The sequence below is a fragment of the Lemur catta genome, chromosome 7 (assembly GCF_020740605.2).
Source record: "Lemur catta isolate mLemCat1 chromosome 7, mLemCat1.pri, whole genome shotgun sequence".
Classification (NCBI taxonomy): domain Eukaryota; kingdom Metazoa; phylum Chordata; class Mammalia; order Primates; family Lemuridae; genus Lemur; species Lemur catta.
Window position 1 is genome coordinate 101,682,556 of NC_059134.1, and position 12,081 is coordinate 101,694,636.

The following is a 12,081-nucleotide window of genomic DNA, read 5'->3' on the forward strand; positions in this document are numbered from 1 at the left end:
TCCGGGCGGCTGGCAGGGCCCGGCCTGCTCTGTGCGGTGGGGGAGGAACATTCATGACCCAGGCCTGGCCTTGGAGAGCATGGCTAGGCTCGGGCTGGCTCTCAGCTCTGCTCTGCCTTCCTGCACTAGGTCCTCGGTGCACCTGCCCCACCCACGCCACGCCTTCCCGGGCAGCTCTCATGGTCTGGGCCACCTGCTGTCCCCAAATGTCTTCTTAGTGACCAAGGGCATGATCTGACCTCCTGCCTGGGGTGGGGAAAGGAGAGAGGAGGCCCTGGGTGAGGCAGGGATGGAGCTTGCTGGCAGCGCTATGCAGCTTCGGCTGCCAGGGATTGGGGAGCTGGCTCTTCCCAGCCATCCCAGGAGGGCCCCTCTGTTCCTTCCTCAGCTGCTAAGAAGGGGCTGTGTCTGGGGGGCTGCGTCCCACAGCGAGGTCCTGAAATTAAGGCTTGGGAAATTTTCTCTCTTTGACCTCATTGTGTGAAAATGATTCAGGCAGAGAAAGGGAAAAAAAGGCTGGTTTAGAATGAAACGTGTCCACACCCCTTGGCGGCTCCGTGGTTCTGGAGAGCGGGGACCCCGTTTGGTGGGACAGGCCCTTGGGCTGTGCTGCAGCCTTGTCTCTTTCCACTTCCCTGCTGCAGCCGTCGTCCAGCCCCACCTCCTTGCTAATGGGGCCACTCGGACCCTTTCATGTCACCACTGCCCAGCCTCCTCTTCTGCCTCTGCTTTTGTCCGGGTGGCGGAGGCCTTTTGAAAACACCACTGCTGGGGACAGAGCCCTCTCATCCTCCTGCCCTCAGACCAGCGGCTCCTCTCTGACGGCGCTTTTCCCCGGCGCAGGGCACGCGGCGCGTTGACAGACAGTGACCCGAGCTCCCCAAGTAGTGGGACCCAGGCCCCGTCGGAACCCCAGGCTCTGCTCTTCCCTTTCCAGATTCGCGGCTGTTATTTCATCATCGTTTTAATCTCATGGCCCACGACACTGCACTGTCGGTTGATAAATGACAGCGACATTGATTCCAGAGGGAGGAAATGAAACCTTAACTCTCCAAGGGCCGGGTCAGTGCCCTTCCGGAGGCCGGCGTTTTAGAAGGAGATCTGGTCCCTTCCTATCAAATGCAGAGTCCCAGGGGTAGGCACGGGGAGGGGTTGCTGTCACCCAGGGCTTTTCTGATAATTTTTGTGTCTTTTGGGGGGCTTTGTCTGAGCAGCCATGGAAACCAATAGGTTTAATCAGCTGATGTTAAAGAAAAAAACCCATTTCTGCACTAATTACGTGTCCCAGGAGGAAGCACATAGAACACAGGGAGTGCTCAGACGGTAGCTGTTAAGGTGATTGTGTCTGTGGGGGCAGAGCGGGGAGAGAGACGGGGTGCTGGCAGTTGAAGAAAGCTTTTCTGGTCAAGCTGAGATAGGACGGAACTGAAGGTGCCCCTTGCCCTGCCCCTCCCTAAGCCAGCGGTCTGGGACCCACATGCCTCAGCCTTTAGGAGCGGCAATGTCCCCCGGAGACTGGGTCTCCGCCCTTCACCTCACTCCCATGCCCAGCACCTTGTCTACTTACGCAATGATTTCCAGGAGAAAGCAATGTTTTTGCAATTCTATTGTCTCAGGAAATGGAAAGAACTGACCCAAGAAGTATGGTAAGGACCGAGTGTCGGCTCTGTCCACCCGTCTGTACTTAGAGACGCCACGCAGAGAGAGACAGGCAGACAGGTGCAGCTCCAGGTGGCGGGAAGGCTACAGCTTCCATCGCGGCTCCTACGGAGTACCTGCCCGGAACCGAGGAGGGTTCAGCACAGGGAGGAAAAGAGCTTGGTTTTTTTTTAATTGACTACACGATTGTTCAAAGAATGCAGTGAAAGACGCCATATTTCTGCAAATCTGTAAGGGAAATGGTACGGAACAAACCAGGGAAGAGATTTCAGGACAATATCTCCATAGCAAAAGATCTTTTCTTCCCCTCTCCTTTGTGAGGAGCCTGAAAACCCTCCATCACGGAGCTGGCGAGCGGCGGCGGGGGGAGGGCTGTGCGGGGGGCTTCGCGTGTCGGCAGCTTCTCCCTGACGGTTCTTTTGTGACGGCCCTGAACAGAGCATGAGGTGTACTCAGACGTTGTACAGGTAGTATCTTTCCAGTTCAGGAAAAAAAAAAAAAACCTTCCTGCCATATTATTTTTAGTTCTTCCCTCCCCAGCTGGCATCACTGGGGACAAATTATGTCTTCAACAGCATTGAATCTCCCTCCTTCCTGCCTTCTATTCTTTAAAAAAATTTTTTTTTCCACTGTTGTGTTCTACAAAATTGTCAACCCTCCCCAAATTTCGCTTTCTGCCGGGAAGGTCATCGGTGGAATTTCTTTTCCTTGCTCTCTGGGGTTGCAGCAGGCTGGGCAAAGCCACGTGGCCGCACCAGGACGGCTGGGGGCTGGGGTGGGGGCTGGGGTGGGGCCCAGCGCCATCACGTGTAGGAGTAGTCTATGTCCGGGATGCCACCATCCCGGTAGCCCCGCGTGGTGCCGTAGCCGATGGTGTGCGTGCCCTTGCAGAGGCTGCTGCCGTTGGAGGGGAAGATGGTGTGGACTACGTACTCCTCTTTGGCGCGGTACGGGTTGATGGGCAGCATCTGCAGCCCCGGGCCGCGGATTTCCAGGATAGAGTTATCCTTCTTGGTCCCCGACTCCATATAGTCGTCCTTTTTCCTGCTGCCCCGGTTGTAGGCCCTCTCCCCGGTCAGCAGCTCACCAGTCTGATGCACGTACCAGCAGATGGCCCCCAGGGCCAGGAAGAGAAAGACGAGAGCCACGGCGCCACCAATGATGCCCGCCAGGGGCAGGCCCGCCATGGGGCCGGCGTTCTGCTCCTGGTTGAGCATGGTGGTGGGGCCGTAGCTGTCGGCCGTCTCTGCCTTGGCACACACGGGTGTCTCGTCAGCCACGTAGGTGTTGCCGGTCTCCATGGTGACCATGCAGATGACATAGGTGGACTTGGGCTCCAGGGCCGTCAGCAGGTACTCCGTCTTGTCCCCCTGCACCAGGGTCTCTGTGATGGAGCCCACGGCCGGGCTGTGGCCCAGGCGCAGCCAGCTGAGCCGGAAGGAGGAGGCGGGGAGCGAGGCTTTCCACGTGATGCGGATGGAGTCTGCCGTCAGGGGCTTCACGTGGATGACCAGGGTCTTTGCGCCGTCACCTGTGGCCATGGGGTAGTCGATGTTGGAGTCGGGGAGGCGCAGCCCCGGCCTCTTGGCTTTGAGGGTGAACAGCGAGCCCTGGGGCGTGGTGGCAGAGGCGTGGTTGCTGGCCGTGGTCTTGGCGGCTGCTGCATTGGCCGCGCCACCCTGAGACCCTGTCTCAAAGCACTCGTCCATCTCGCTGGTGATGTCCTTGATGGCCATGCCCCGGACCTTCTCGGGGCCCTGGCACATGAGGCCCCGCACGTTGACCACGGCCGCCCGCGCCTTCACCCAGTCCCGCAGCCACATGAGGTTGCAGCCACAGAACCAGGGGTTGTTCCTGAGCAGCAGCTGGGCCAGGTTCCCCAGGTCGTCGAACAGGCCGCGGGGCAGTGTGGTTAGGTTGTTGTTGGACAGGTCCAGCCGTTCCAGCTCGCGCATCTTGGCCAGCGTGTTGTAGGGGATGTGGCTGATGGCGTTGTCCTGCAGGTAGAGCTTCTGCAGGTGGGCGCTGGGCAGGTTGAGGGGTGGGGCGGCCAGCGAGTTGCGCACCAGGGACAGCTCCGTGAGGTTCTGCAGGCGGCTGAAGGTGTCATCCGCGATGCGCTGGTTGGCCAGCAGGTTGCCGTCCAGCACCAGGCGCCGCAGGCTGTTGAGGCCCTTGAAGGCGTGCAGCGGGATGGTGGAGATGCGGTTGTCGTCCAGCCGTAGCTCCTCCAGCGTGTGGGGCAGCCCCGAGGGGATGCTGCTCAGGTGGTTCCGGCTCAGGAAGAGCAGCTTGAGCTGCTTGCTGTCGGCGAAGGCGTCCTCCTCGATGCTGACGGTGGACACGGAGTTGTCATCCAGGTGCAGCTTCTCCAGCAGCGGGATGCGGGCCAGCGAGTCCCTGGCGATGGTGCGCACGTTGTTGTCCTGCAGGTGCAGCTCCCGCAGGGAACGGGGCAGGTTGATGGGGAACTCATCCAGGTCGTTCTCGTACAGGTAGATGACCTGCACGTTGACCTTGGTCTTGAGGTCCTGGGGGATGCCCGCATTGTTGATCTGGTTGTTCTGCAGGTAGAGGGTGGTGGCATCGTCGGGGATGTCGGCGGGGATGGAGGTGAGCCCCCGGTCGTTGCAGTAGATGAAGCCGTTGTCGCAGCGGCACACGGAGGGGCAGGTGGTGCTGTCGATGACCTCCGTCAGGAAGGCGATGAGCCCATAGCAGAGGAACAGCCAGTCCCGCAGGTCCATGGTGGCTGTGGTCATCACAACGGTGGCCGTGACGGTGGCAGTGGGCGTGGTGGTGGCAATGGCAGTGGGGTGTGCCACCACCATGGTGGATGACACGGGGAGCCCGGCCCCACCAGACCTGGAGCCTCAACACCTGCAGGGAGCACAAGACAGGTGCAGTGAGAGTGGGCAGCCACGGCGGCCCGAGGAGCGGGTTGTGCACCCCCGGGCTGCTGCCTGGGGGGTACCCGACCGCAGCTGGGTCCTGCGGGGCGGGGGTGAGCTGCGAGGCATGGCCCTTTTCCTGCCAAGTTTATGCCACAGGTGATCTCTCCAGCTTAGGGTCTGACTCTAACGATGTCTGGCTGTTAATGAGACGGATGCTGCCTCGGCCCTCCTGGAATGCGATGGGAGCCTCGGGGGGGGTTAAGTTAGTGAGAGCCACGCTGCAGTTTTGCTTTCTTCTCTCCAGATTTCACACTAAGCCGCTCTTTATGGCCAATGCTAACCGTGCGCTCAGTGTTGATGGGATGGGTTTAGGGCGTGTTTTATGGACTCAGAGCCACCGCGTCCCACTGGCACGGGGAGCGCGCCGCGCTGTCTGGCTCGGACCCAGGGTTCGAGGGGAAAGCTTGTTTCTGGGAGGGCTGCGAGCTCAGAATGGGGGCGTCACCAGAGCCAGCGAGAAAGAAGCTGCCAGCGCTGTCGCTGGCGAGCAGCGGAGAGCACCGCGCTTCATTGTCTGGTGTTAAAACAACACGTCCTGTATGTCACTCGTACATTTTACAGACAGAAGAGTAAGGTGTCAACAGAGTCGCTTTCCCGTGTATTTACTGAAACCTCTTTTTATCAGAGGAGCCTCCCGAACTCTGTGTTCTGTAGGAAATTGTCCCACACCTTGCCCCCTTCTGAAATCATAAACTTTCAGCTATCGTAGGAAAAGAAAAGCTATCTGTTTTCTTGCATCTAAAAAAATGAGACAAATAAAAGGCGGGAGGTGTTCACGCTCTGAGGGAATTGTCTGCAAGGTGTAATTTCGTTTTTCACAAATGGAAAAATTGCAGCATGGATTTTTTCTTATATTATTTTCTCTTCATAGTGGTAAAAAATCAATTAAAGAGAAATTATCTTTCAACCTCAGTGGGAAAGGTGTCTTCATGCGGCTGGCAGACGTCTGGTGTAAACTCTGGATTCATGACAGCTTCTCAATGGTGGGACACAGTGGCCTCTCGGAGCCTGAGCCCCGGCCTGAGAGGGCAGCCCTGGTGTGTGGAGCAGAGCCGGCACCTGCTCAGTGGGTTGGGGACCTCACTCCTGCGCCCCAGGGACCCAGCCAGGCCAAACCTCTCTCTTCTCCATCCCTCTGACCCCAGGCTGCTCCTCTCAGGGAGCAAGATGGTCCTCACCCTTCAGGACTCAGCTCCGATGTCATCCCCCTGCACGTCCTCCTTATGCCCCCGATAGAGCTTCCCTCTGCTCTGCCCGTCCTCCCAGCCATGCGTCCATCCATCCGTCCGTCCACCCATCCAGCAGATCTTTACTGAGCATCTACTATGTGCGCCTGGCCATCACAGGCCAGAATCTCGGTCACCCCTAGGCTTGGGCTGCCTGGTGGCTAAACCACGTGGGCCGGGCCTGTGTGGGCCCGTGCGGCTTGGCATCAGAGACCGCGCAAGGACAGGACAGCCCCACCTCAGTGAGTGCCTCTGCTGTCACCCCTGCATGCTCACATTCCTTTGCACTTAGGGGCCTTCCCTCAGTCGGCCCAGCGGCCCCAGGGCCTTCCAGAGCTCCCACGTTGCCCACCCCACTCAGGGGCTGCAGGCAGCATGGAGCTCTGTCACGAGGTGGATCCAGGGCAGGTCAGGGGCCGGCCAAGGACACCCCAGCTGGATGCACGTGAGACTGGGGGGGAAGGTGCACAGGGCCTGCCCACAGAGCAGGAGGGAGGAAAGCGGGGACAGGGGAGCCCCGGCACTAAAGTAGGGAGCCAGCTTGAGCCCCTCACCGCAGCCCTGACTGGCCTGGGGACCCCTGCGTGCGTATTCCTCATTGCTTCCAGAGCTCAGCCCTGCCCAGGCTAGTGGTCGTGACACCACAGACCCTCAGCCCTCAGCCCCTCGGGATGGGACGTGGGGTTGGCCTTCACTCCCAGCTCTCTCCTTCGGCTGTGTCTTCATTTCCTTGGTGACTCCTACCTGAGGCTCTGCCCCACCCACCTCTGCACCCTGCTCTCCAGCCTCTCCCCTCGCAGTTCGCTGGCGAAATCCTCATGTCAGTCCCCCACCCACAGCCCTCCACTGACCACAGCAGCCAGGTATACCCCGCCCAGGCACCCCCAGGCCATTGCTATGTGCCGATCCCTCTGTCCCCAACACTCACCCTCAAAAGCACCTGCTTGCCCCTCCCCTCCTCCAGGTGAGGCCTTCCCTGGCCACCCCGTCAGAAATTAGAACCCTCAGAAAATGCCTCCCACCACTCTCTGCTAACCTGTAGTATCTACCACCAACTAACGGACCATATATTTTACTTTCTTGGTTCTCGTTGTCTGTGTCCCCACTAGAAGCTCTACAATGGCGGGGGGTTGTGTGTCTTACTCATTGGTGTGTCCCTCGGGGCCTAGCCCAGTGGTTGATACGTAGCAGATGTTTGATAACTATTTCAAAGGAGAAACTGTTATGGACCCATTCTGTGGATGAGGAAACTGAGGCACAGAGAGGTTCCCCTGGCAGGAGGTGGTGGAGTCTGGATTTGCCCCACGGCTATCCAGCTGCAGGACCTCAGTGCTTGACCACTGTGAGTCCCCAGCCCACCTGGGCCTGACCTGGGGCCGGGGCTGAGGGTTCTCAGACTTCACTGAGGTGCCCAGTGTCCCACAGGCCTCCTGCCTGCCTTGCCCAGGGCTGTTGGCAGAGTGGATGCCTTCGGAGAGCGGGATAAACCCAAGCGTTGGCCACACACACAGGTCCTCGGCCCCCACTTCGCAGCTGAACCCTGAGGCTCAGAGAGGTGAGGGGCTCGTCCAGGGTCACAGCCAGCCCAGCTTTCCAGCTGCTCATCTGTCCCTTCTGCACAGAACCAAGACCATGAAGTGGTGGCGCCTGGAGGTCCCGTCTCACGCTGCTCATAAGCAGAAAGGCAGGGCAGGTGCTGGTGACAGGGAGGCACAGGCCTGTCCAAAGACCACCTTGCCTCAGTCTCCAGGGTCCAGTCTGAGCCCAGGAGCACCCCTGCCCAGGCCCCCTGCATCTGGCCAGAGGACACATGCCCTCCCTGGTCTGCCAGCTTCTCAGACCTGGCACAAGGGACACGGGTGGCCTCTGCGCTCAGCCGTTCCGGGGCAGTGCCCTGAGCAGGGGGCAGACTTGTTAAGGCCAAAGCCAAGGCCAGCCACCACATTCTCTGGCGTGGACATCTGTTCCCAGCATCCGCTCAGCTCACGGCCACAGTCTTTAGCCTCCAGAGGCCCCTAGCATCATAATAGAGTCTAAATTGCACCTTTCAGAGATGCTTGATGGATAACCAAGAAGCGTCTGGGAGGCAGGGACCCAAGGCCTTTCCTGCGGGCCTCATCCATCTTGGCCAGAGGGCCTGGCAGCCCCTTCCCCAAGGCCACCCAAGGAACGCCGGCGGGACCGAGGTCGGGGGGAGGACAGAATGCCTCGCTGGAGGGGCCTTTAATTGCCTGGGTGCCTGGCTGCCATCTTATTCCCTTGTTGTGTGTTCGGTAGGTTATGTGGCCATCAAATTAAGCCTGGTAAATCGCCCATCTTTTACGGGATCACTTGTCGTCATCGCATGGATCCCTCAGACTCCAGCATGGTGTGATTTACGACCTACTGGCTCTGTGACTGACAGCAGGATCCTAGGCTGGCCACTGGGGGTGAGGGAGGGGAGCGGTGTGATGGCTCAGGCTGGAGGTATCCAGGATCCCCCTTAGTCGAGGGGGCCTAGGGCATTATTCTTGGCATTCACTCCATCAGTGGTTGACTTCTGCCACCTTCCAGGACGGAGGAGCCTGGGTTCAAGTCCTGCCTCTGCCACTTCCATGCTGTGTGATTTTGAGCAAGTTGCTTGCCCTCTCTGAGCTTCAGTTTCCTCATCATAATAGTAGCCCTTACGTGGGAACTTGGACCCCTCCTGAGTGCGTCTAGTTTAAAAGCTGCTAATGCTCTGACTGCCCCAGGCACAGAGACTAGCTTCAGTCTGCTCTCCTGGCCCCTTCCTCACTCCTCTGCTCCTGCCGTGCTCCTGGGTAGACTGACTTGCTATTAGCCTGTGATGCTTAGATGTCCCCCACCCCCACAGATTGTGCAGGCCAGCCCCCCTCCCCATAAGCTATGACAGTAGCACAGTCTCTACCCCTGGGCCATCAACACCAGCCCCCTCGCACCCGCCTTGTGGCCCCAGGGAGGGGAGAGGTGTGGGGAGGGGCCCACAGCCACCTATCACCTTGCCCCCCTGGAACCCTACATGCCACCGGTTCCTGAAGCCACTGCACCACCTGAGCTGCCTCTGGGGACAGCACACCCCCCACTCCTGCCTCACCAGGCCGGCTACTCCTCCTCCCTCAGGCCTCGGTATACTGAGGCTGTCGGCTCCGCTCCCAGACCTCCCGACTAGAAGCAGGAGGTGCTGAGGAACATCTGCAAACACCTGCCAGCTGGGTGGGCGTCTCCCTGTTGGGGACCCCTGGCCCCGGCGCTCTGCCCTGCTGTGTCCCCGAAATCCCACCAAGTTGGGGCTGGCTGAGGTCCAGGGCCCTCTGAGGGGTCCTCCCTGGGGAGTTGGAGTGAGGATGACATGCAGAGGACAGCTGTGGGACCCCAGGCCTGTCACAGGCCCTGGCACGCTGTGTGTGGGGGGTGGCATCCACTGTGCCGGGGGCACAGTTAAACATGAGCATGTTGGGCTGGGCAGGGGCGGGGGCACATTTCTGAAGGAAGCCAGGCTGGGCAGGAGCTGGGGGTTGCAGGCAGGAGAGGGAAGGCTGGGTGGGCCTCCCTGCCTCCTAGCCCCAGCTCTCCTCGTGTGCCAAGTGAAGTCAGCTCACGTGGGGACACCCTTATGCTGGGTGCCCCGGGGGCCAGGCAGTCTCAGCCCCTCACAAGAGTGAGGTGTGCGGGGCAGATTGTGACAGCAGCAGTTTGTCAGCCCCAGAAGGAGACCGCAGCCCCACAGGGAGTAGAAGCTGGTGGCTGGACCTGCCCCACCAGACAGGGAGTGCCACCAAGGCAGGGCAAACCTTTATTTAAATTAATGACAGACCCCACATTTCTGAGGGCTCAGCTACAAACAAGACAGAGAGAGGAGGGCCAAGAGGTGGGCCTCAACCTCCTGATGTTCAGGGAGGCCTGTGGAGACCTCCCCCTTCTCTCTCCTCCCTCCAGGAAGCCCCTCTCCTGCCTGGGCTCAGTCCAGCTGCTCAGCCTGCTGTGGGGTAGTCTCAGGTCTTCATCTGTAAAATGGGGCCATAAATGATCTGCTTCCCTGGTCTCTTCTGGTGATAAAATAAGGTTACTTTCAATGCTTAGCGGAATGGTATTCAGAGGGAAGCATTACTGCTATTAGCAATGGGCAGCAACTCCCTGAGGCCCAGCTGTGAACTGCAGGTGCAGAAGGGGAACTTGAGTCTTGGGTGTGGGTGTGGTTTTTCCAAACCCTAGTTCAGGCAGATGCCCCGGGGGCTGCAAGCCCACCACAGGCACCTCCTTTAGGCAGGGGCTGGATTCCATGACCCTCAAGGACCTTCCAACCCCAGCTTTGGTGGAGTGTGTGGGAGGGGGGTGTTGCCAGCCAGCCACACCCATCACCCAACCAACTTTGCTCCTGGATCTTGTCCACTGGTGTCATTTAGAACCTGTAATGCACAGAGGATGGGGGTGGGGATTCTTTTAAAACCTAAAGTTAATTATTTTTCTAATTTCATGCTGCATGCATTATGCATCAGCTGTTATCACTGGCAGTAATTGCAGACAGGTATGCAAATCCACTATAAATGCACCGTGAGTTCACCTAACTGCGTAGGCCGTCTGGGCGGTGCCGGTGCCAGGCGGCGGGATGTCCTGAACTTGAGAGAATATAAATCGCTTTAAAAAACAAGACTTTAAAATTGTGTCTTAGGAGGTTAATTATATTGATAACAGTGTTCGATATTAAACTGTTCAGGGCCAGGAGGGGGATGAAAGGAGACACGTGTAATTTTGTGCCTCTCTCTAGGTATTATTTAATAAGACGCTCCTGCACCTGGTATTTCTGTCTGTGTCCATTTTTAGTAAAGCTGCCTAGACTGAGAATTTAATTCCTTTTGGGAAGGAAAAAAGAAAGCGCAGTGAAATTCCAGAAGGAAGGAGACGGGCCTAAGGGCCTTTACTTTAGGGTGCTGGGGAAAAGAGAGAGAGTGACAGTCCCCAGAACAGGGCCCGGCTGTGGGGTCTGCACTGCTGGGCTCCTCAGTAGCCAGCGGGATCCACTGCAAGGGGCCGAGAGAGGAGCAGGTGGCCGGGAAAGGCTGGTGGTGGCGATCAATGCTCACTGATCGTACATCAAAGGCCTGGCGCTGGGCCTGGCAGGGGTGGCCCTTCAGGGCCGTGAGCGTCCCTGACAATCAGGGAGGCAGACCCTGCTGCCCGCGGGACCCCCATTTACCCATCACCAGCTTAGGGATTGCCTGACTTCTCCTGCTGGAATGTAAGCGCCTACGGTCGGGATATGGGTGGTCCTGTGCCTGGCACACAGGTGCTTAGTAAACACCTGTCAAACGTGTGAATGAATGAATGAGTGAATGAAGGTGCTACGAGGGAGGCCCCAGGATCTGAACCCAGGACTGAGCAGTGGGAGAGAAGAGGGTGGCTGGCCCTCCTTCAGCCCCACCCCAGGAGTCATAACGACCCAGGTGTCCGCACCACCACAGCCCAAAGCAGCAGAGGGACTGGTCTGGTTGTGCAGCAGCGGGTGGAGAAGCCAGATGCAACTCAGGCCTCAGACTCGCCGTCCGGTGCTCTTCCCCTGCCAGGTCTCTCACTGCCCCTCTCAGCTTCTCAGTGGGGCCTCCCCAGCCCCAGAGGGAGACTCATGGCTGTCCCGGCTTGTGCCCTGACACGGGGTGGCCGGCCTGGCACTGCCCAACTACAGGTCTGTCTTGCCCCTCCCCTCTCACCCCACAGATGCACACACGGGTGGAACCCGCCCCTCTGGGCCCTGGAATGGGGAGGTCAACGACCTCAGATTGTCTGCTTTTTACAGATGAGGGAAAACTGAGGTCCAGAGACTGGAAGAGACAGGTCCAGGCCAAAGACAGCCCTTGGCAGCCGAAGACCACCCTTCAGTGCCCACCTCCTGGGGCCTTGCCACCAAGCTCTCAAACACTTCCCAGGGGCTTGGCGTGGCAAAGATGATGGTGGACAGTGTCCCAAGTCAAGCAGGGTCTCAGGGGGGCTGCTGTCCCCCACCAGTAGGTCTGCAGCCCCGCTAGCCCTGTGGGGTCACGCCCGTGGGTGTCAGCACTAGCTGGCAGGGCCCAGGTCTGCTGTGTGCTGGGCCCTTCACAGAATCCTCCCTTTCCAGGGCCCACAGCCCTACGGTGGCGGCAACAGGGCCTGCGTCCCCAGTGCACACAGTGGAGGCACACTGGGCGGGGGGGAGGGATCTGTCAAGTCACAGGCTCACACCTGAGGGCCCGAGCCCAACCCAGACT

General features: G+C 59.0%; 2 protein-coding genes across 3 annotated transcripts in view; one reads left to right on the forward strand and one right to left on the reverse strand.

The window, feature by feature from the left end:
- Window positions 1-12,081, forward strand: part of MACROD1 (mono-ADP ribosylhydrolase 1) — a 140,519-nt gene that overhangs the window by 36,763 nt on the left and 91,675 nt on the right. The window lies entirely within an intron of this gene.
- On the reverse strand, window positions 1,427-4,535 carry FLRT1 (fibronectin leucine rich transmembrane protein 1). Its single transcript, XM_045556230.1, has one exon. It carries the CDS (start codon window positions 4,488-4,490, stop codon window positions 2,463-2,465), a length of 2,028 nt encoding a protein of 675 aa, XP_045412186.1. The 5' UTR covers window positions 4,491-4,535; the 3' UTR covers window positions 1,427-2,462.